General features: G+C 40.3%; 1 protein-coding gene across 1 annotated transcript in view; it reads right to left on the bottom strand.

The window, feature by feature from the left end:
* The window catches only part of tweek (transmembrane protein KIAA1109 homolog tweek), an 81,337-nt gene that overhangs the window by 50,132 nt on the left and 8,553 nt on the right, over positions 1 to 22,652 (bottom strand). The window contains exons 5-19 of the mRNA XM_069500347.1: positions 21,947 to 22,092; positions 20,973 to 21,472; positions 20,287 to 20,467; positions 19,769 to 19,930; positions 18,717 to 18,842; positions 17,935 to 18,040; positions 16,680 to 16,736; positions 9,203 to 9,292; positions 7,491 to 7,633; positions 6,499 to 6,679; positions 5,544 to 5,702; positions 4,556 to 4,767; positions 3,199 to 3,322; positions 2,490 to 2,714; positions 873 to 1,047 (exon numbers count right to left, since the gene is read on the bottom strand). Of these exons, the coding sequence (XP_069356448.1) occupies positions 873 to 1,047; positions 2,490 to 2,714; positions 3,199 to 3,322; positions 4,556 to 4,767; positions 5,544 to 5,702; positions 6,499 to 6,679; positions 7,491 to 7,633; positions 9,203 to 9,292; positions 16,680 to 16,736; positions 17,935 to 18,040; positions 18,717 to 18,842; positions 19,769 to 19,930; positions 20,287 to 20,467; positions 20,973 to 21,472; positions 21,947 to 22,092 (2,587 nt within the window). The remainder of the gene's footprint in view (positions 1 to 872; positions 1,048 to 2,489; positions 2,715 to 3,198; positions 3,323 to 4,555; positions 4,768 to 5,543; positions 5,703 to 6,498; positions 6,680 to 7,490; positions 7,634 to 9,202; positions 9,293 to 16,679; positions 16,737 to 17,934; positions 18,041 to 18,716; positions 18,843 to 19,768; positions 19,931 to 20,286; positions 20,468 to 20,972; positions 21,473 to 21,946; positions 22,093 to 22,652) is intronic.

The following is a 22,652-nucleotide window of genomic DNA, read 5'->3' as shown; positions in this document are numbered from 1 at the left end:
ATAGCCGGTTCCACAGATAATACTATCTCTATGGCCGGTTCGCTTATGCGCCACCTGTTGGGATAAATTGGCAGTGTTGAAATCCCGATTAGCTGGCACAGGAATCATTTTCACCGGTAACAAGTTCCAACGGTGAGAGGCCGCCGTTGAAGCATTTAGAGACCTCGGCGCCTATTGTTTGTTCTAACTTGTGGCAGTCGCCACAGTTTCAACTAGATGGCGCTAATCAATCGATAACATTTCATGACGTAGTCCCGAACAAGTGTATCGCCGACAGTACTCGCACTAACGGAGTTTTCAGCAATCTGGACTATATTAAGAACTGGCGCTACCGAGCACAACTAACCGCTCGGTGGGATTTCTCCCTTTGGTACGGTCGAGCCTGCACACCGCTCCCGTACAAGCTTATGTACCAATCGACCTAATAGAATAGAATAGAATGTTTTTTTATTCATGTAAACTTTTTAAAAGTGCTTATGAATAGTCAGGTAGTTTTAATTTACCACTGGTTCGGAATGCCGTTCCTACCGAGAAGAACCAGCAAGAAACTCGGCGGTTGCTCTTTTTAATTTTTCAATTTACAATGTTATTATACCGTACTATACAAGCCATTGCAGCCCCGTGCATTGCTGGAGCGAGTCAAATCCAAGCTTTTCTATCGTTTACATAGTCTGCGACTGTATAATATGCTTTTTTTAGGAGCATACTTTTAACACATTTATTAAACTTGTGTAAAGGCAAGTCTAAAATTGCTTGTGGAATTTTATTATAAAATATTACACTCATTCCCACAAATGACTTTCGCACCTTCCAGAGGCGGAGCGCAGGAGTAGCTAGCTTATTTCTGTTTCTAGTTTGCCTATCATAGTTACCTGTGTGTGATGGTGTCCGCGTCCGGCATGTTGGCGTACAGGTCCAGCAGCAAGTACACGGTGCGCCAACAGCGCGGCGCCAGCTGCCCCGCGCCGGGGGGTGCGGGCGGCGGCGCGGGGGGCGCCTCCACCGGGAACATGGGCGTATGTGCACCCTCGTTCAACGAACTGTACCCTAAATGGTGAGAAGTTACATCAGAGAATAATCGGTGATGTGATAGCCTAGTGTAGCGTACAAAAGAAATGTATTCGCATTTTATCTTATCGGCATCATTTCGGCCATAGGCGCACACCTTACCACGACAGACTGAAACACTTTGGGTTACGAACTTTAGAATTTCGCCGGAAGTATTATCATTTAATATCTCTACATAGGATTATTCACTCCAAAATAGATTCTCCCGTATTGCTGTCGTTGATTAATATTAACTATAATGTCCGATTTAGAAACCCTAGAACTTTTGCCCTTAGTGTATATAAGAACAATACTTCCTTTTACAATCCCGTTGTCCGTATGTGTCGCCTGTATAATGATCTTTTCACAGCTAACCGTAATATTGACATTTTTAATAATAATTTGAACACATTTAAAAAACATATTAATCAACATTTTGCATCTTCTCCACTTTAAGTATATTTTTCATAGTTAATTTTCTTGTATTTCTTTTTTCTGTGTTTTAATAAATTGTATCTTATCAGTTAGTTAGTGCATATTATATTTATTTAAGAATTGTTGTGTACACATATTTAGGGTTACCGCTTAGATCTTAATCTATTGTTTTTTTTATTTTATTTGGACCATTTATAGCTGAAACCTGTTTTGTGTGCCTTTATAATAAAATAAATAAAATAGTGGTTAGGACGTCCGCCTTCTAATCGGAGGTGGGAGATTCGATCCCGGGCACGCGCCTCTAACTTTTCGGAGTTATGTGCGTTTTAAGTAATTAAATATCACTTGCTTTAACGGTGAAGGAAAATGTGAGGAAACCTGCATGCCCGAGAGTTCTCCATAATGTTCTCAAAGGTGTGTGAAGTCTGCCAATCCGCACATGGCCAGCGTGGTATACTATGGCCAAACCCTTCTCACTCTGAGAGGAGACACGTGCTCTGTAGTAAGCCGGCGATGGGTTTATCATAATAAAGGTTCGCTCTAGGGAAAAAGCAAGCCCATAAGATTTGACGTGAACAGAGCTTCAATAGCTCAATAGGTACAGGAGTGGACTGAAAACCGAAAGGTCGACTACGACACTATTGTCGTACCTACTCCTAGCACAAGCTTGACGCTTAGTTGGAGAGGAAAGGGGAATATTAGTCATATAACATGGCTAATATTCTTTGTAAAAAAAAACGATGCTGTCCCGTGAAGAAATTAACCACTTTTGCAACATTCGTATCGCAACCAAAACATTTAAAGATTCACGATAGCTTGATCCATGGGAAAATCTAATAATGTATTTTAACTATTTGTGAAAAATTCTTCAGCTTTCCAGCTCCAAGGGTTTGGGTCGTGCGTTGATGAGTCAGTCAGTGAGTTAGGACTTTTCTTTTTATATAATCAGGTGTGAATCTTTACTGAGAAATAACTGCAATAAATTGTTATTTAATCATTTCACTTACCCAGTTTTCCTTTGACAGTTTTCCCGGTAGACCTCAACTTCTGCGCAAACGACTGCGGCCTAGGTCTGGGTGGGGTGGCGGTTTCCTTGTCCGTCCCCAGCACGGTGGTCAAGTCGGGCCCCAGGGTGACCGGCAAGTCCCACTTGGGTCCCACATCTAACACAGCGTATTGGCTGTCTTTGTCTAGTGACGACATGCTCACTACGTTCTCGGGGAAGTCTGAAACTAAAGCACCAAATTACATGGTTATGCCAGATTAGTGCCGTGAATAAACGGATAGTGACCAATATGAGACTTAAAACAACATAATTTTAATGCATACATTTTGAAATCTCCCTCGCCATTTTAGGTATTTGTGTCAACTGTCACGTCAAAAGTACGATTTCCATCATCATCAACCAATAGACGTCCACTGCTGGACATAAGTCTCTTGTAGGGATTTCCACACGCAACGGTCTTGCGCCGCCTGAATCCACTGGCTCCCTGCGACTCATCTAATGTCGTCTGTCCACCTAGTGGGGGGTCTTCTAACGCTGCGTCTTCCGGTGCGAGGTCGCCATTCCATCACCTTAAGACCACAACATCTATCGGTCGTACGAACTATGTGCCTGCCCATTGCCACTTCAGCTTCGCAGCCCGTTGAGCTATGTCGGTTACTCTAGTTACTCTTAATTTGATGCATGGAGAACAATACAAATAGGTACCATACCTGAGGGATGCTTGTTGTGTCGTCGCGACGTGTTGGTCTGCGTGCGCAGCTCGCTCTGCGTGTCCTTCACGTTCTGGTACATGTTGCTGATCTGATGCAGCAGCCTCAGCAATGGCATGTTCACCTAAACACATATTTTTTTTATTTTTTATTTTTATTTTTTGTTTATTTGAAAGTAATCAACAGCGTAAATACATAATTATTATTTAAATTTAAATCTAGGTATAACAGAAGGCCAAAAGAGATTACTTAAAATTATAATTAAACTATTTTAACAGAATAGAGTTAGAATAAATGTAGGTATATACAATAATAAAATAAAATTACAACAGTGTGTGTATGATTCTGTGTGTGGGTGTGTGTATGCGTGTGTGAGTGTGTGCTTATGTTTGTGTGAGCGTGTGTGTATGTGTGTGTGTGTGTAAGTGGGAGTGTGTGATTGCATGCATATTTAGATGTTAGCTACTTTTTTTTTATCTCATTTCCATTTGCCTCCTGGGTTTATGATCGTCAGTGTCTCATTATCATCAACATCATCGTCAACCGATAGACGTCCACTGCTGGACATAGGTCTCTTGTAGGGACTTCCACACGCCACGGTCTTGCGCCGCCTGGATCCAGCGGCTCCCTGCGACTCGTCTAATGTCGTTTGTCCACCTAGTGGGGGTCTTCCAACGCTACGTCTTCCGGTGCGAGGTCGCCATTCCAGCACCTTGGGACCCCAACGCTTATCGGTTGTACGAACTATGTGCCCTGCCCATTGCCACTTCAGCTTTACAACCCGTTGAGCTATGTCGATTACTCTAGTTCTCCTACGGATCTCCTCATCGCTGACTTGATCACGTAGAGAAACTCCACGCATAGCTCTCTCCATCGCCCGCTGAGTGACTCTGAGCTTTCTTATGAGGCCCTCTCCCCACACTGTACAGAAACTTTTTAAATAAACTTTTGATTTCTTTATAACAAATGAGACATGAGGAGATCCGTACCCGTAGTACAAGATTTTACGTCTCACCAAACGAAACCAAATTCGAGAGTTGAAATACTTCCGCGTTACAGTAAAATGGACCTAAACAGCCTTGAATTGAAGTCAAATATTCAATGCCACTGATTTTAATTTCGCAATGTTTCCGCTTGGAGCGCTGGCTGTAGAAGTGTAGACAAACTTGAGCTTTAAAACAAGGCATCCAGTTTACTGTAACGCGGAAGTATTTCGACTCTCGAATTTGGTTTGGTTTGGTGACACGTAAAATCTTGTACTACGGGTACTGTATCTACAATAGATCCGCAATGACTTACGACGGTTACGCACTCATCCGATCCGAGTCCGTGAAAATACGTTCCGAAGTTGTCTCACCTGCTGCGATATGAATCTGATGCTGATGTTAAAGTTCAGCATGGTGCTGATGTGTTTCTTCAGCTGTCCACGAGAGATGTACAGCACGTTTTGCCGCTGTATGAGGTCGTCGACCGCCATATCCGCCACTTTCTTCAAGTCCACGTCTATTGAGATCTTCTCGCAAAGGAAGGCGGGCGTTTCTGATTGTATATCCGCTTGAGGTACGTTAGCTAGAATAATAATAGTGCCGATAACATTGTTATATCATACTATTATAAATAGCTCCGCGTGCCTGGATTTCGGTGACGGTTCCAGTGATGAAAAACAGCAGGAACTGTCGGGAGACGATCGGCAGCTGTCTCCCCCCCCACCCCAGCCACCCTCACAACGGGCTCTACGGGCAGCGGCAAGTGCGTCCCGCAGTCAGAACCGCGGCGCGTGCGCGGACGGACTCCCTTGAAAAAGGACCCCGGATGGGTTCGAAACTAGTCGGGCTAACGTCGACTACACACGTGAGTAAGCCGGGACAGATAGTATTTATAATGGAAATCACTCACGGTAGTTTAAACGCCAAAATATATCATACTAGCTGATGCCCGCGACTTCGTCCGCGTGGAATTAGGTTTTTAAAAGCCCCTTGGGAACTCTTTGATTTTCCGGGATAAAAAGTAGATTATGTCACTCTCCCGGTCTTTACCTATACCCATGCAAAAAATCACGTCAATCCGTTGCATCGTTGCGACGTGATTTAAGGACAAACCAACAAACAGACACACTTTCGCATCAGTACCCTTATAACGTATAATATAACGGTGCAACGGATTGACATGATTTTTGCATGGGGATATTCAAAGACCTGGAGAGTGACAAACGCTACTTTTTATCCTGGAAAACCAAAGAGTTCCCACGGGATTGTTAAAAACCTTAATCCACGCGGACAAAGTCGCGGGCATCAGCTAGTGACCAATAAATTAAGGTTTTTTTTAGTCATTTCAGAAAGCCTTACCTTTTCCTTTGCTGTTCTGATGTCGCCTGTCCCGCGCCAACTCTCCCACCACGATGTCTATACGGAACACGTCCACCCACGCGAGCAGCGACAACTTGGAGCCCAGGGACTCCAAGCCTGAACCCGTTTCTGCTCCCACGCCTGTCACCTTCGATTCACCTGACAAAGAAAAATCTTTTCAATGTCGTGTACCTTATATGAAAAAATCTCACATCCAAAGCCTTAATACTTGAAACAAAAATAAATTTAGCACGGGTTATATCTAATCTAAATATATAAAAGGAAAAGGTGACTGACTGTCTGACTGACTGACTGACTGACTGATCTATCAACGCACAGCTCAAACTACTGGACGGATCGGGCTGAAATTTGGCATGCAGATAGCTATTATGACGTAGGCATCCGCTAAGAAAGGATTTTTGAAAATTCAACTCCTAAGGGGGTGAAATAGGGTTTTGAAATTTTGTAGTCCACGCGGACGAAGTCGCGAGCATAAGCTAGTTAGGTCTAAAAGAAGAGGGGTGCCAGCCAGGTATCCTCCCAGTGTGCCTGTGTGCCTGGGTGCGGCCCTTTTGGATACGTCCGAGGGGAAGAACAGTATTTGGGCCTATAATTCGGACTAATAATTTCTTTTCAGGGATATTGTTGGCTATGGCTAATGACCTGGCAGGGGGGAGGTTTTTCCTCGTGTTCCTCTGACTAGAAGAGGACACAGTGGGTGAGGCGAAGGATGAGACGCGGGCGTCGTGAGCGGGATCGCGTTGTCGCCCGGTGGGTCTCGGGGGGAGGGAGGGGGATGCGTAAACGCATTTGCCGGCGATAAAAAAAAAATTTAATAGCCACGGCATATCACAAGATTGAATAAACAAGCATGGATTGCATAACTATGATGGTGGGAAGTAGATGAACGTGTTAAGTGTGGACGCTCGTGGGTAAATGGGAGGAGGGAACTCACCATGAGCCACCTGGTGTGGAGACACGCCGAGTGCGGACAGGAACGGCTGGAACACGAGATGCGCGTCCAGCAGCATCAGCGATCCTTGGAGGGGGTACAGGCTACACGCTGGCATGGCGGCCGCCACGGCGCGAGGGTTCATCTTCGACGCCGGTATTATTGGCTTCTTGCTTTTTGGCTCCTGAGGAAGAGGTTTTTTTAGGGTTCCGAACTTCACCGGTTTACTACCAGGACCTCGTTGCTTCGGCGGAAAACTTCGGCAAGCTACGGGAGTTCGCGCACCACTGGCACAAGAGGCGGAACAGCTCGGACCGTGATCGTGGACCAGTGGGTGTTTGAGGAAGGATCCGGACCGCGGGGCACGCGGGGATCTGCGTGTTGTGTACGTCTGCCCCAGAAAGGGGAGAAAGACCAATTAGGGACAAGGACAGGAAAGAAAGAATTTGTAGGGAGTCAAGAAGGCGCCCCGGGAAAGAGCCACCGAGCAAGTACCGAACGGGCGCCCTCCCGCGTTTCGGCCCATATAACCGCGAAGTTGGTGGGGCCATGGGAGGTGGTGGTTCCGTACTTCAAAAGTAAAAACGGAACCCTTATAGGATCACTTTGTTGTCTGTCTGTCAAGAAACCTACAGGGTACTTCCCGTTGACCTAGAATCTTGAAATTTGGCAGGTAGGTAGGACTTATAGCAGACATGAGGGGAAAAAATCTAAAAACCGAGAATTTGTGGATAACATCACAAGAAAAAAATTAAAATGTGTTCATGAACAAATATTACTGTTTTCAACTTTCAAAGTAGGATTTCTATACCAAGTGGGGTATCATATGAAAGGGCTTTACTTGTTTATTCTAAAACAGATTTTTATTTATTTTTAGGCATAAAAGTTTTTGATTTATCGTGCAAAATGTCGATAAAATACGATTGTAGTACAGAACCCTCAATCCGCGAGTCTGATTCGCACTTGGGCGGTTTTTTTAAACTCTTAGTACTTACCACTTTGATCGGTTCTTGCTTAGCCATCCACTGGTAGAGGTCTTCTCGAGCGCGGTCGCTTGAGATGTTTTCGCCGCTGCCTTGAGAGTACAGCGAAGGATTTGACCCGACCGTCGGTAGATCCTCTTTGAGGGTTCCATAATCTATTACAGGACAAACAGATGAGCAATTAGACTTTTTCATTAGAACATTTCCTGTCTCTTTCATGAAAGAAAGAAATAAAAGAACCGTTTTTTTGAAAGGATCACACTTTACTACGGTACGGGTTAAGTTATCTCGGCGCCTCTAATACTTGTGCACTAAAGCTTTATGCTTTAGTACACACTAGCTTATGCTCGCTTACGGATTGAATTTTCAAAAATCCTATCTTAGCGGATGCCTACGTCATAATAGCTATCTGCATGCCAAATTTCAGTCCGATCCGTCCAGTAGTTTGAGCTGTGCGTTGATAGATCAGTCAGTCACCTTTTTCTACACTATATAATATTATAATCCTTTGTTTGTTTGTTTGTTTGTTTGTTTGTACTGAATAGGGTCAAAAACTACTGGACCGATTTTAAAAATTCTTTCACCATTCGAAAGCTACATTATCCACGAGTAACATAGGCTATATTTTATTTTGGAAAAAAATAGGGTTCCGTAAGATATTTGGGTTTTTCGGACACAAGGTGTAAAAAATCAACCAGAAAAGTTACTTATTTTGCGTACGCTGCCTAAACTATAAAAGATAGAACCATAAAATGTTCTAATTAATTGTAGATCTTATAAATATCTACAAAAAAGTCCGCGACACACTATACCCATCTATGTCGAGTGAGGCACAGCAACCATTTTTTTATTTAAAAATCTTGAATTTTTTTTGGACTACATTTAAACGCGTTTATTTTACTCATGCTATTAATCCTTATCAAAATAAATGATTTCATCACTAAGAACAGTTTATGGAGATAATATTTGGTCTTTGAATGATTAAAATTGGACGTTTGGTTTTGAAGTTATGGCGAAATTAAAATATTACGATTTCTGCTGCACGGCCCGTTGTATTATATAAAGAGGTAATGTCGTTAAGTTTGTTTGTAGGGGGTAATCTTTAGAACTACTGAACCGATTTTAAAAATTCTTTCACCAGTAGAAAGCTACATTATTCCTGAGTGACATAGGCTATACGGGATCTTTAAAAACCTAAATCTACGCGGGCGAAGCCGCGGGGATCAGCTAGTCTTTTATATATTTAGAAGTATTAAAGGACCTCACGCAGAAGAAGCGCCGGAATAAGGCAGTACCCGAAAAAAGGTCCCGACTCAGCATAATGCTGTACGCCTTGCATATACACAAAAACATACAGCGCTGGTTTTCGGCCGGAACCCCATACACACGGGAAGTCTTCTAAATATATAAAAGGAAAAGGTGACTGACTGACTGACTGATCTATCAACGCACAGCTCAAACTACTGGACTGATCGGGCTGAAATTTGGCATGCAGATAGCTATTCTGACGTAGGCATCCGCTAAGAAAGGATTTTATAAAATTCAACCCCTAAGTGGGTGAAATAGGGGTTTGAAAGTGTAGTCCACGCGTACGAAGTCGTGAGCATAAGCTAATACCCTTTAGGTTTTGATTCCCTTGCGTTGAAATAAACTTTTTTCTTTATTACTTTCCTTTTGAGGTACGGGACCCTGAAAAGAAAAGCTTGATAATAAGGTAAACTCACTAGCAATAGCGTCGTCTTGGAAGGGCGGCTTCCTCGTGAAGGGCAGCGATGGGAACACGAGGCTCGCGCGACTGCTCTGTACTGCTCGCACTGTTAGTTCAATATTGTTATAGAACATGCCGTACAAATTGTCTTCAATGGGAAAAACAGCTAGTTCTTGCAATTCACGAAGGCGAGTGAACTTCACTAGTGGTTACGTCGTATATACGGACATTGCGTAAGTGTGCGTGCATGTCGGATCAATCAGTCGCGAACAAGCGCTCGCAAACGCACACATTTTGTGTAAATTCTAGCTAAAAATCTAGCTAGGATAGCCAGTTCTTGATCTTGTACCATTTTTAATATTGTATATGCTTATGTCAACAAGCACGCAAATTTTGTTCAAGATCAAATCCATGTATGTGTGTAACTAGATGATTGAAAAATAAACGTTTTATTTATTTATTTATTTAACTTACTTAAACCGATACGACTTAAATCTCAGACTAAGAATAAGGAGACTTGTCAAACGCGTACACCCGAAAGGGACAAAACAACAAAAGAAATAATACTTACGTATGAAAGGTTATGTTTCATAATTTGCGTTCGCTACAACTTTTACACAGCAATGCAACATAAATGGCTTCTACACACCTTCAATACTAAACTTAAAACAGAAAACTAAATAAAAACTCTTAATATTCGCAATAAATTACTATCACAGAGGTTTTTTGGGCACAAACTACAACGTGCCCAACAAAAAAAAGAGCTAAACTATGACTAAGACAAATAATTGTGTTTATGTCTCTATCACTTACACACACATACACACACACATGCACACACGCTCACACATACTCATAAGCACACACTCACACACGCATACACACACACATACAATCATACACACACTGTTGTAATTTTATTTTATTATTGTATATACCTACATTTATCACTCTATTCTGTTAAAATAGTTTAATTATAATTTTAAGTAATCTCTTTTGGCCTTCTGTTATACCTAGATTTAAATTTAAATAATAATTATGTATTTACGCTGTTGATTACTTTCAAATAAACAAAATAAAAAATAAAAACAAATCACTCTTCCGAGCTTTTCTATACACCTAGCTTGCTCTAACAAGGTATTATTATTTTAATGCCAAGTCTTCTTATTCATAGTTTGAGACCTAAACACAAGCATGAGCCACTCGCCCTCGTGAAATGCAAAACTGTACTATAGGTATAGCACATAGAATGGCAGAAAATAATGTACTTCGACCTTTCAGAAAGAGATTTTTTTTTTTTTTTTTTTTTTTTTTTTTTTTTTTTTTTTTTTTTTTTTTTTTTTTTTTTTTTTTTTTTTATATTTGACTAACCAACAACATTTACACATACACAAGTATTTACATACAAAAGGATTTATAACTAAAGGACACATAGCATAAACGTTAACAACTGGCTAGTACAAAAGATTTAGGTACAATGATGTTATGACTTTAAAAGGCAGTAAAGTAAAGCAAAATGTAATAAGGAATTAGCACGTTAAATCGGTTACGTCTCATTACAAACTGATTAATTAGCTCCCTTTCTTAGGGAGATAATGACGTTACGACGAAAGCAGGTTGTCGTAGAATTAAAAATATTTAGCTGTCGATCTTTCTGATGAAGCGTATTAAATTGATGACAGATGCGATTGAGGAAAGAGTGCGTCGCAAAAACAGTGCGGCAGGGCTTAGTTGGAAATACGTTGTAAGTGCGAGTTGCTCGTTTTGGGATTTTACAATTTAGACCTATTTTTGACAAAAGTGTGGTATCCGTTTGATTGTTGATGATTTTATGCAGTAGGATTGTATCAAGTAGCATACGGCGCAAGCATAGAGAATCGAGTTTAAAATATTTTAACTTGTCTTCATAAGAGGAATTGACAAGCTTTCTATTGAATTTAAAGAGAAGTCTTCGTAAGAAACGTCTTTGCACTGATTCAACGGCGTCGGCATACGTTTTCTGGTAAGGGGACCAAACTGGGGCACCATATTCTAGGATACTGCGAATAAGACTTTTATAAAGATGCATTAGACTTAAAGTTTTTAAAATCTTTTGTTATTCTGAAAATGAAACCCATCATTTTATTAGCTTTTGTGATTGTGTTATTTATGTGTAACTTAAATGTTAGAGATGTATCAAAAGTTATACCAAGATCTCTAGCACTAGTCTTAGCAGGCAGTTTATTATTTTCAAGAAAATAATCAAATTTAACTTTATTGGTTTTTTTAGTAAAATTAAGTACAAAGCATTTGTTTACATTTAAAAACATAGCATTCTGTTCGCACCACAATTTAACAGAATCCAAATCGCTCTGTAGCGATATGCAATCTTGAACATTATTTATGGCAGCATATATCTTTAAATCATCTGCATAAAGGAGGCAATTATTTTTTATGATCGATGTGATGTCGTTAATAAAAATAATGAATAGCAAAGGACCCAGATGCGATCCCTGAGGTACTCCTGATGGAACCGTTATTGGTTTGGAGTAAAACCCGTTGACTGCAACTATTTGTGACCTATTTGTAACATATGATATAACCCATCGTAGCAAATCCCCATGAACCCCATATTTTACCAGTTTCTGAAAAAGTAATCGATGATTCACTTTGTCGAACGCCTTTTGGAAATCGGTATACACCGCATCAACTTGTTTTTTACTGTCGAGACAATTTATTAGGAAATTCGAATATTCTGCTAGATTCGTAACAGTAGATTTATTTTTAACAAAACCATGTTGTTGTGGAGAAATTAGTGGTTTAAATAAATAATAAATATAATCATAAACAATACTCTCAAATATTTTGGCAAAACAATTTAAAATGCATATAGGGCGATAATTACTGCATTCAGTTTTTGTGCCTGCTTTAAAAATTGGAATTACATGAGCAACTTTCCATAGATCTGGAAAGCATCCAGTGCTCAAAGATTTATTGAAAATTAATACCAAAGGTGCTACGAGTTCTTTACCGCAAGATTTAATAAAGAATGAGGGAATTCCATCGGGCCCTGGTCCCTTGTTCCGATCTAGAGTCTTAATTTTATACAAAATCTCGCTTTCCGATAGTGTTAACTTGCTTAAAGTGTTTGTGTGAGTTTCTGCAAAGCATGAGCTTAATGATGTGTTATCGTTATCTTGAATATACACTGATGCGAAATAATCTGAAAATAACTGACAAATTTCAAACCCGGTCGTTGCAACTCGTTTATCATATCTAATAGTCTGCGGCATTGTATTACATTTACGTTTGGACTTAGTAAAGTTCCAAAAAAGTTTGTCATTACAAGCTAAAAGAGACATTTCGACATTGTCGGTATATGCATTGTAACATTCATTTATCAATCTCTGAGCCCTAGATCTAAGAAGAGAAAATGTATCATAGTCTCTAGGATTATTGTACATTTTGTACTTTGCATGCACTTTCTGTTTTTCCTTTAGACATTTAATTAGTGGTTTACTGAACCAAGCCGGTTGTTTGTCTTTAAACTGTTTTTTATATGGTGTATTATTTTTTATAATTAAGAACAGTTTTTCATAAAAAATGCTAAGAAGATCGTTTATATTACCCGATGACAGAAGTGTATACCAATCGATATTGTTTAGTTCCTTTTTGATCGAAATGAAATCGCTTTTATTGTAGTTAAAAACTAGATTGGAGGAATTTTTTTTTAAGTAATTTACAATGCTAAGCTTCATATCTACTTTGAAAGTGGGGTGATGTATATCTTCTTTACACAAAGCGAGGGCTGGCGTAAGAATGACGTTCGGAATGTTAGTAAGAAAAAGATCTAGAGTTCTTTTGTTATAATTTTTTATATAATTATACTGACTCAACCCACCAAGAGACATAAGTTGAGAGTAATAATCGCGATTTTAGGTCGTGAGAAATACAATTTGGAGTCACTGTCTTCGTCGTATCGCCATTCCAATCAATTGAAGGTGTATTAAAGTCACCAAGTATAATAACAGATCCATCATGTTCAGAAATAAAATCATTAGTCTTATCATAGAATCTATGCAAGCGATCAATTGATATATCGGGGGGTAGGTATACCAAGCACAGGGTAATACTTTTTCCTGAATTTAGAGATAACCATAAACATTCGGAGTCACTTTCTAAATGTGAACATCTAAGTGTCGAAATATTTTTCTTAACCGCTACAAGGATACCACCCCCGAATTGTTTGTGACTATTTAATGAGTCCCTATATCGATCCCTATCGATTTAGTAGAGCATTGTCTCTGTCGTTGAGACCGACAATACGTCACATAGGTATGAGTAACAGGGACAACGCTCTGCCGCGTACTGTACTTATAACAGTGGTAGTACTATAATGATGTGTACTCTGATATGAATATGAAAATAATAGTATCTGTCCCGGCTTTACTCACGTGTTTAGTCGACGTTAGCCCAACTAGTTTCGAACCCATCCGGGGTCCGTTTTCAAGGGAATCAGTTCGCGCACGCGTCGCGGTTGAGACTGCGAGCTGCGCGTGCCGCTGCCCGTACCGTTGTGAGGGTCTAACGTCGACTAAATACGCGAGTAAAGCCGGGACAGATATTACATATAATGGAAATCACTCACGGTAGTTTAAACGCTAAAATGAAAATAATATATTAAAAGAGAACTAAGTGAACTAAGTCCACAGATAAATAATATAGGTTAAGAGCAGTCAAAGCTAAAACATCAAAGTCCCAAAAAAATAATGATATAAATACATTAACACAAATGATCGTCATGAATATGGGTCGTGAAGGATGCAAATTCATAAAAGAGATAGAGCTAGAGTATCTGCATCCTTTTCTTTTTAATATTGCTAAAACAGGATGGAAAATAAATTATAAATTACAGACTGAATTTTGGGTCTACTCTACAAATTTAAAGACAATGCACGAGGTTTGGCAGTTCTTTAAATTAAGTTTGTCTGTCCTTTTGTTATTACATTGGTAAGAAAGAGATGCGAATACTCTAAAATTAAGTTGCGATCAGAATCATCCCCCTAATAGGCTACTTGACTCATATCTAACTTCGTCCAATAAATGATTATTTATTATAGTATTTTGCTTAAGACAACGAAATATATCAATAACAATTATTAAAAACGCGGGATGGATATATAAATCCAATTTAAAAAAATACAGTTTTTATTTTTATTTGAAACGCAGAAAACGCTGTCAGCCATGATGTGACGTCATTAAATATGTAAACAAAGAAATGTCATCCCGATGTGACGCGGGGACTAACGTAGTATCCATATATATAAAATTTAGAGTCGTGACTAACTTATATATCAACGCACAGCCTAAACATCTAAACAGCTGATCCTAGATACATGAAATTTGGTGGATGTGTTCTTTGTAGGTAAAGAGAAGGTATCCACTAGGAAAAGATTTTTTGAAATTCCACCTCTGAGTGGGTTAAATGGAGGTTTGAAATTTATGAAGTCCACGCGGGCGAAGTCACGAGCATAAGCTAGTTTTTATATATTTCTAAAAACTCATAGTAAACGTAAAAAAATATCGTTTTCTCTTTATAAATTGAATAAGTTATTAAGTAAGACTTACAACAAAGTGATCTTTGCAAAAATAAATTTGGGTTGAAGTCGTTAGTCATATAGGATCCCTTTAAGCAAGTCTTCGCGTGTTACGTATATTTATTTCACTGGGCACTCTAATCCACAACTTTCCTGTGGTCTTTATCGATGCGTTTTTTACATTCTCGGATGATACAATAACGATAATTACTATATTTTTCATGTAAACTAGTATAATAGAAGTCATGTTTATTAACTTTGGGAGGTTATGCTGTTGTTTACAAATGCATGACGTCAGAGCACAGATAATCTATCGGCCAAACATGGCCGACAGTGTTTTCACCTGTCTAAGAAAAATATATTTTTAAATTAAAGTTTTATGGTTTTTAGGGCGCAAAAAAATATAGTGTTAATTTTTTTGATATAATAGGACAAATATTAACCATTTAAGACCAACTTTAAAAAAGTGTCAAGTAGCCTATTGTGTAAGAAAAACGTCCACAAATCGTCAACAAATTCTGCGCTTTGATTGGCTGTGATAAAATGTAAACAGCGAACCAATCAGAGGGCAGAATTTTTTGATGATTGCGATAACGATGAATACGTTGTTCTTACACAATCGGGCAGCTGTATCAATAACAAAATAGAGTCACATTCATAGGTATCTTTGAAATAATTAATTCAAACAGAAAATAAAGCATCAACCAGCCAAAATAGGAAGTAACACACATCGAAAGCATATTATTTTCGGTTTTGAATGACAAAGACATAATATATTATTATTGAAACGCAGCATGCAGCAAACGGGTACATGACTATTAGAAGTTAATAAAAATCGATGTACCTACAAACATAATTAAAAAAAAAGAAAAACGGGCCGAATTAAGAATCACCTCCTTTTTGGAAGTCGGTTAAAAAACTAATTTTCTTTTAAAGCTTTTTATTAGTTTAACTTGTTCGTATGTTATCATTCCGTCGAAATCGGTACAGTCCGTAAAAAACTACTCCTGACGCGCAATTTTAACTCTATGGGCCAATGGTTAAGGCGTAAACTATAAATATTTTTCAATTCTTTAACAAAAAATATTTTCCCGCAGAAATTACTCTTTTTTTATGGTAAAATAAATTGAAAAAAAATAAGTTAAAAAAAGTAAGAAAAAGTTTAGAAAATCATTTATGGCATAGTAGCACTTTTCTAATAAAAAGTTTTTTTAATATTTCGTTAAATTAATTTTCGTTGTCTACGTTACGAATTCTGTCTGGCAAATTATTATATACTACCTGATGCCCGCGACTTCGTACGCGTGGATTTCGGTTTTAAAAAATCCCGTGGGAACTCATCAATTTTCCGGGATGTCCTTCCCCGGGATATAAGCTAACTCTGCACCAAATTTCATCAAAATCGATTGAACGGTTTGGCTGTGAAAAGCTAGCAGACAGACAGACAGACACACTTTCGCATTTATAATATTAGTATAATTTGGAGGCTGTGAAGCTTCTAGATAACATGGATATCAAAAGGAGGCTCAAAAGAACCAAGCCGTTCGAATTAGTGTTAAAAAGTACATAAGTGCAGCGTTTGTGTAATAGTGCTTGTGCTACTTTATTTTTCTAGGTCACAAGAACATAGTGAACTGTAAGTACGTGTTAGAATAAACTAAGGACAGTTATTGGACTGTAAATTAGATTTAAAAATTAATCATAAGTAGAAGTTTAAGCTAGAATAATATTATTTATTAGCCCATAGGCTAGATGGTAGTAGTAATAAAGCTGCCATTTTATAATGGTGCTTTATGGTAGGAAAAAAAAAAAAAAAAAAAAAAATTAGTATGGATTTTTATGTTTTTGGTCAATAGTTATGCACCCGCATGCATCATGCGTGTCCGGGCAGGCAAACAGGTATAACACAAGACGCACCAGACGGCGGCGTGGACGGGTAGGAGTGCGCGCGCGCGGGCGCGGCCGGCGCGCTCGCTTCACAAATTACAAAGCATTAGATCAAATTAATTTCATTTTGGTAGCTTAGTTTACGTAAATAATATTATGTGCCACAAGTACAGTACGTGGCCGAAAGTAATGTGATAGCAGATTTGTAGAGCGTTGTCCCTGTCGTTGAGACCGAGTAAACGTCATACAGGTATGAGTGGCAGAGACAACGCTCTACAAAGCCGAAATGTCATTCTTAAGGCCGCGTACTGTAGATAGTTGTTCGATTTAAAAAATATACGGTTACATTACACTTCGTTTAAAAAAAGAAATTTTAATATCTCAAATAGTTAAAGTTCAATTAAAAACGGACTGACTATTTGTGGCCGTATAATTTTCTAAATCAAACAACCGTTTGTGACTGTCCAGACACTTCCTTTTAAATATTATATATTACTATATCATGCACTATAACTTGAGACCCGATAAAAGACACCAGACGCCCTAAGCACGTCCTTAACGACCCCGACGATCAAAATAATGACCGACAATGCACCCTATCTTGTAGGGCAACCTCTGCACAGCATCTTCGCCGGCGAAGACGAGGACCCCGATTGTATCTAACGTTAGCCGGACGTTCACTCGCGCCACGATCTCGGGGGCGTACGGATTATATAATCAAATCCAACCAATCCATTCGACTTCTACAACGGCAACGTCTTCCAAAAGGTGCCTCATGGGAGGCTCCCTTAGGAAGACGTTGCCCCAATCTCTCCAATTATTTCTTCAAGCCCCCTAGGGCTCACTGCCCAGCCGGAGTTTCACGCTCGTCACCCCACCCGGTGACGCTGTAACAGCCAATAGGATCACACTCAATCCGTATTAATTATCATTGATCCTCTCCCACCCCGTATCTCATTATCGTCGAAGCCGTGGCCTAATAATAATTATCTTAACTATTAAAAGTGCTCAATAACTATAAAGGAAAATAGATTATTAGGTGCTTTTGAAGCTTTTTAAATATAGTGCGATTCAAACGTAAATGCGCCCCTGACGTTTGCGCACGACGTTGCGCAGAACACACATTTTGGGTGTCCGGGGTAGCGAGGAGGGTAACTGCGCACGTGTCGCAACGTCACGCAGACGCATTTAAGTTTGAATCGTACTGTACTTATATCGATTTTTATAATATATAAATTCTGTTCTAAATATATATTAAAAAATAAAATGAAGCGTAGAAACTTACTGGGCAAGGAAGTGACTAGTTTGTCCACATCCATGTTCAGCAGGAGACAGTTCTCATCGAGTCCTTCGTTGTCGAACTGGTACTCCTGCCATCCTTCAACTGAGTCCTGATAAAAGATTGCCATGAAGCTAATAATGTCAAGCAAGAACTGATGCTCCCGTAAAATTTAAATTAATCAAGTGACCAATTCAAACACGCGAAAATATTATATCGTAATCGATCGATATGCGTGGATTGTGAAGATTTCCTCGTTTACTCATAGGCACCTCGCTTACTCATAGGCAACAACGTACGCTGCCCAACCAGAAAAAAACAAATGTGGCGATGAATCTCATCGCATTTGTTTACTGATTGAGAGTAAGGTCCCATTCCGAACGTCCATTTAGATGCTTCGCTTCAGAATTTTTTTGACAGGTCGTGATGGCAATCGGGGTATGAAGCGGAGGGCGGCGGGACGCCCCGCACCAGGTTAGCGCGGAGCCTGAGTGGGTGTGCGGGGCGACCCCACCCGAATTGCTATCTCGACCTGTCGCGTACTATAGGTATTGTGTCGCAACGACAAAAAAAATCTGAAGCGAAACATCACTAATCAGTGAACAAATGGGATAAGATTCAGTTTTTCTGGCTGGGCAGCACGCATTGTTGCCTATAATTAAGCGAGATAGAGTTCAAAAGGAGAACATTTCTCGCTCTAAAATATTCAAGAATTAATTATAAGTTAACTGGTTTACCTAGTCAGATAGGTACTAGGATACCAGGAAGGTAGGGAGATGTAGACTTACCTCCAGCAGGTCCGGCAAAGCGAAGGTGACGTTGAGCGGCCTCATGACCTTGCTCTTGTAGTTGTGGTCCAGTAACAGAGGAGTGTACAGGATGTTCTTCCACTGACGAGTTAGCACTATCACACCCTGTCAAAGTAACAGACCCAAGTGAGAGTTAGTTCTAAATTACACTAAACTTTTCAAAACCATTTACGCTTACGCTTATAGAGTTCAAGTTATAAGACGGGCAAGTCCTGGTCCTCAGTTTTTGACGTGAAAACTCGTACATATATATCTATTTACGATGTATAACGAGCTGTAGCTGTGATAGCCTAGTGGTTAGGACATCCGCCTCCTAATCGGAGGTCGGGGCTCAATACCGGGCATGCACCACTAACTTTTCGGAGTTATGTGCGTTTTAAGCAATTAATATCACTTGCTTTAACGGTGAAGGAAAATGTCGTAAGGAAACCTTGCATGCCTGAGAGTTCTCCATAATTTTCTCAAAGGTATGTGAAGTCTGTCAATCCGCACTTGGGCAAACTATGGCCGAAAACGCTTCTAATCTGTAGCGAGCCGGCGAAGGGTTGATCTTTTTTTTTTATTATTCATTATAGGCGCACGCTTGACCACGATCACACCTACTGGGAAGTGATGATGTGGCCTAAGATGGGACGCGTTTGCCTAGAAGGTGCCTATTCACTCTTGTTTTAAAGATACCCGGATTATAATTGACAGGAAACACAGATCTAGGAAGAGTATTCCAGACCCTAGCCATGCGTAGGTATAAGGAATGATGACGCAAAGCGTTTCGTGTGGAAACTCGCCCGGTGTCTTGCGGTACGGTGGTAGAAAGGTGAGGGAGGGACAAGATCGAACAGCTCCTGAGCACACTGTCCGAAATATATCCTGTAAAACACCGATAGGCCGGCAACTTTTCGGCGGTGATCAAGACTGAAGCTTCCCTAAAAGTGGTGAATCTTCGCCTATAAGTCTCCTGGCTCGATAACAGCGATCATGATGATGACGTATAACGAGTAGCACACTTTGTCTAAGGGAGCTGTGATACTGACCTGCCTCAGCGTAGACAGTGAAGGCAGATGTCGTTCAGCTAGGTCAGCCTGCACGGCCGCCGCGTCCGCCTGTAAAGCGTACCGCAGAAGGACAGCGCACAGCTGCAGCGAAGGCTCTTCGCGGAGCTGCTTAGCCATGGGCGTGTGTCTGCCGTAACGACTCTGAAAACAATTACAAATTTTTATTGTCTGTGTGAAGAACTTTCCAAAAATAATCGTCCCAATTCCAAATTTTCCAAAATATTCTAATTTACTAAAGACTAGCTTATGCTCGCGACTTCGTCCGCGTGGACTACACAAGTTTCAAACCCCTATTTCACCCCCTTTGGGGTTGAATTTTCAAAAATTCTTAGCGGATGCCTACGTCATAACTATCTGCATGCCAAATTTCAGCCCGATCCGTCCAGTAGTTTGATCTGTGCGTTGATAGATCAGTCAGTCAGCCAGTCAGTCAGTCACCGTTTCCTTTTATATATTTACATATAAACATTTGTGTCAGTATTCAAACAATAGTGTACCTTAGGTAAAGTTTGAGTAGGCGCCCTATCCAGTGCGGAGGCCATGAGGCTGGCGGCGGTGGCGGCCAGACGCCGGGCTCTGGCGCGGTACAGCGCGACCACTCGTATGCCAAGTCGGTTGCAAGGGTTCATCCAAGCGTTGATGGCTGGAGACGCCGTGCTTAGAAGGTTCCAATCCAACCTGTAATGTGAAAATAAACAAATTTTCATGATTTCCAAGGTTATTTTCTTTATTATAATACTAAATGATGCCCGCGACTTCATCCGCGTGGATTTAGGTTTTTTAAGAAACCCGTGGGAACCTTTTAATTTTCTGGGATAAAAAGTCTATGTCAAGGCCCCAGGATGTAAGCTAACTCTGTACCAAATTTGATCAAAATTGGTTAAACTGTTGGGCCGTGAAATGCTAGCAGACATACAGACGGACAGACAGACAGACACACTTTCGCATTTATAATATTAGTATGGTATTAACTAAACTGATTAATGTATAGTTCGCGCCAATCAACTTGCCGTTCTTGAAGTTAACCACAAGACGCGTCGCAATAGCATTTTTGGACGTTAGCGACGCGCGCGACGCGAGGGAGCGGAACACACCAGCCCGCACCCCGCGTTCGCCATCTGCATTAGTCTGAGTGCTACACACGTCAGATTTGTCAATTTGACTGCCGGGAACTATAGCTTACCTAGTATAATCAATCTTCTTTGTAATCGGCGTCCGCGGCGGTGCGGCGAAGTTGAACCAAACCACCTTCAAGTCGATCGAGCAAGAGGACGTGTTTCCACTATCCTTCACCGGCACTACAGTAGCCGCACTGTCATTGGACGGCTCATCAGGCGCCGGGGTAGCGGGTTCTGGGGGAACGGGAGGCACTTGGGGAGGTTGTGCGGAACCCAAATTTGGAGTACTAGGCTTGGAATTCGACTCCTTTTTCCTGAACAAGTCCTCAATCCCCGACGTACGTTTCGACTTTTCTTTTTCCTTGTCAGGTTTGAGTTCTTCAGCGGACTTGATTGATTCCTTGCAACTCTCACTATCTGGGCGAGTTGCCTTTTTCTCCTCGTTGGGTTTGTGCGATTGGGAATGCTTGGAGACTTTGACGGAAACCCCTTCGATGCCGCATTCGAACATAATGTACCCGATTGCGTTTTCTTTCTGACCTTCCGATGCTCCGTTCTGGCAACCCTGAAGTATTTGCAGATTTCTTGTAATAAATAAATTGTGCAAAAAATTAAAAATTACAAATAAAATTTAAGGAAAAACTAGCCTCCTGGCACTGAATTAAAAAAAATGCGATAAATGCAATCATTCCGATTGTCCAATGCATTGACGTAAAATATAGATTTTTAGCAAGAGCATCATGTGTTATTCTTAGGAGATTTATCAGTACCCTTATTATAAATGCGAAAGTGCGTTTGTTTGTTGGTTTATTGATTTGTTAGTTTGTCCTTCAATCACGTCTCAACTGAGCAACGGATCGACGTAATTTTTAGCAGGGGGATATTTAAAACCTAAATCCATGCGGACGAATCGCGGGCATCAGCTAGTAAAAATAAAATTGGTGCCATTCTTGTCACAACGTGCCCATCGGAAAAGGATAGCATTACTGAGTACTTTAGTGAATGTGTACAACCAAAATTGCATAATTTTACCACTTACCATAGAATCGCACCCTTTAGCGCACGAGTCGGCTCGGATGAACTTGAAGGCGACTTTGGAATGCTGGCACGGAATGCCAGTGATCGCTGCGTCCTTTAGTTGCGATGAGTCGTTGCGCGTGCGTCGCAACTGACCGTGGACCTTTCCTGATCAATTTAACATATTAAGTTGCACATATTTTTTCTCCCATTTTTTCTGACTACCATACCCAGAAGAAATGAGGGTAAAAATATGTGTGTGGATATATACATCAACACTTTTGTTAGTATGTACGTTTTCTCTTACGTTACGTACTACACATAGATTTAACAAATGGGAGGTCGTTGGGTTTCTCGTAGATCCACGAGTCAAGAAATATGCCCAAAAAGTAGACAGCGATATGACGACAATGATATCGAGTTTGGTATAATATTATATCAACGCTAATAATTTTAATATTAGGTTGATAAGCATGCTCGCAGCCTATTGTGAGTATTGCGTGCCTAAAGTTAGTCTCTGGTTAGCAAATAGTATAGGTAGTAAGAAATGTCAAAGTTCAAAACTGTTACACTCAGCTAAAAATACTTTCGATTCCCGGCCCCTTGGAATTACAATAATTAACAGTGTATTTCTGGAATTTTGACAATGAGACGTTTTATTAGATAGCAAACTCGATACAATTGTCTTATTTTTTTAACGTGTTTAGAAGAATGGACATAATTATAAC

Source organism: Maniola hyperantus, chromosome 1 (genome assembly GCF_902806685.2).
Source record: "Maniola hyperantus chromosome 1, iAphHyp1.2, whole genome shotgun sequence".
NCBI lineage: Eukaryota > Metazoa > Arthropoda > Insecta > Lepidoptera > Nymphalidae > Maniola > Maniola hyperantus.
Note: the sequence above shows the minus strand (reverse complement) of the source record. Positions and strands in the feature narration are given on the sequence as shown.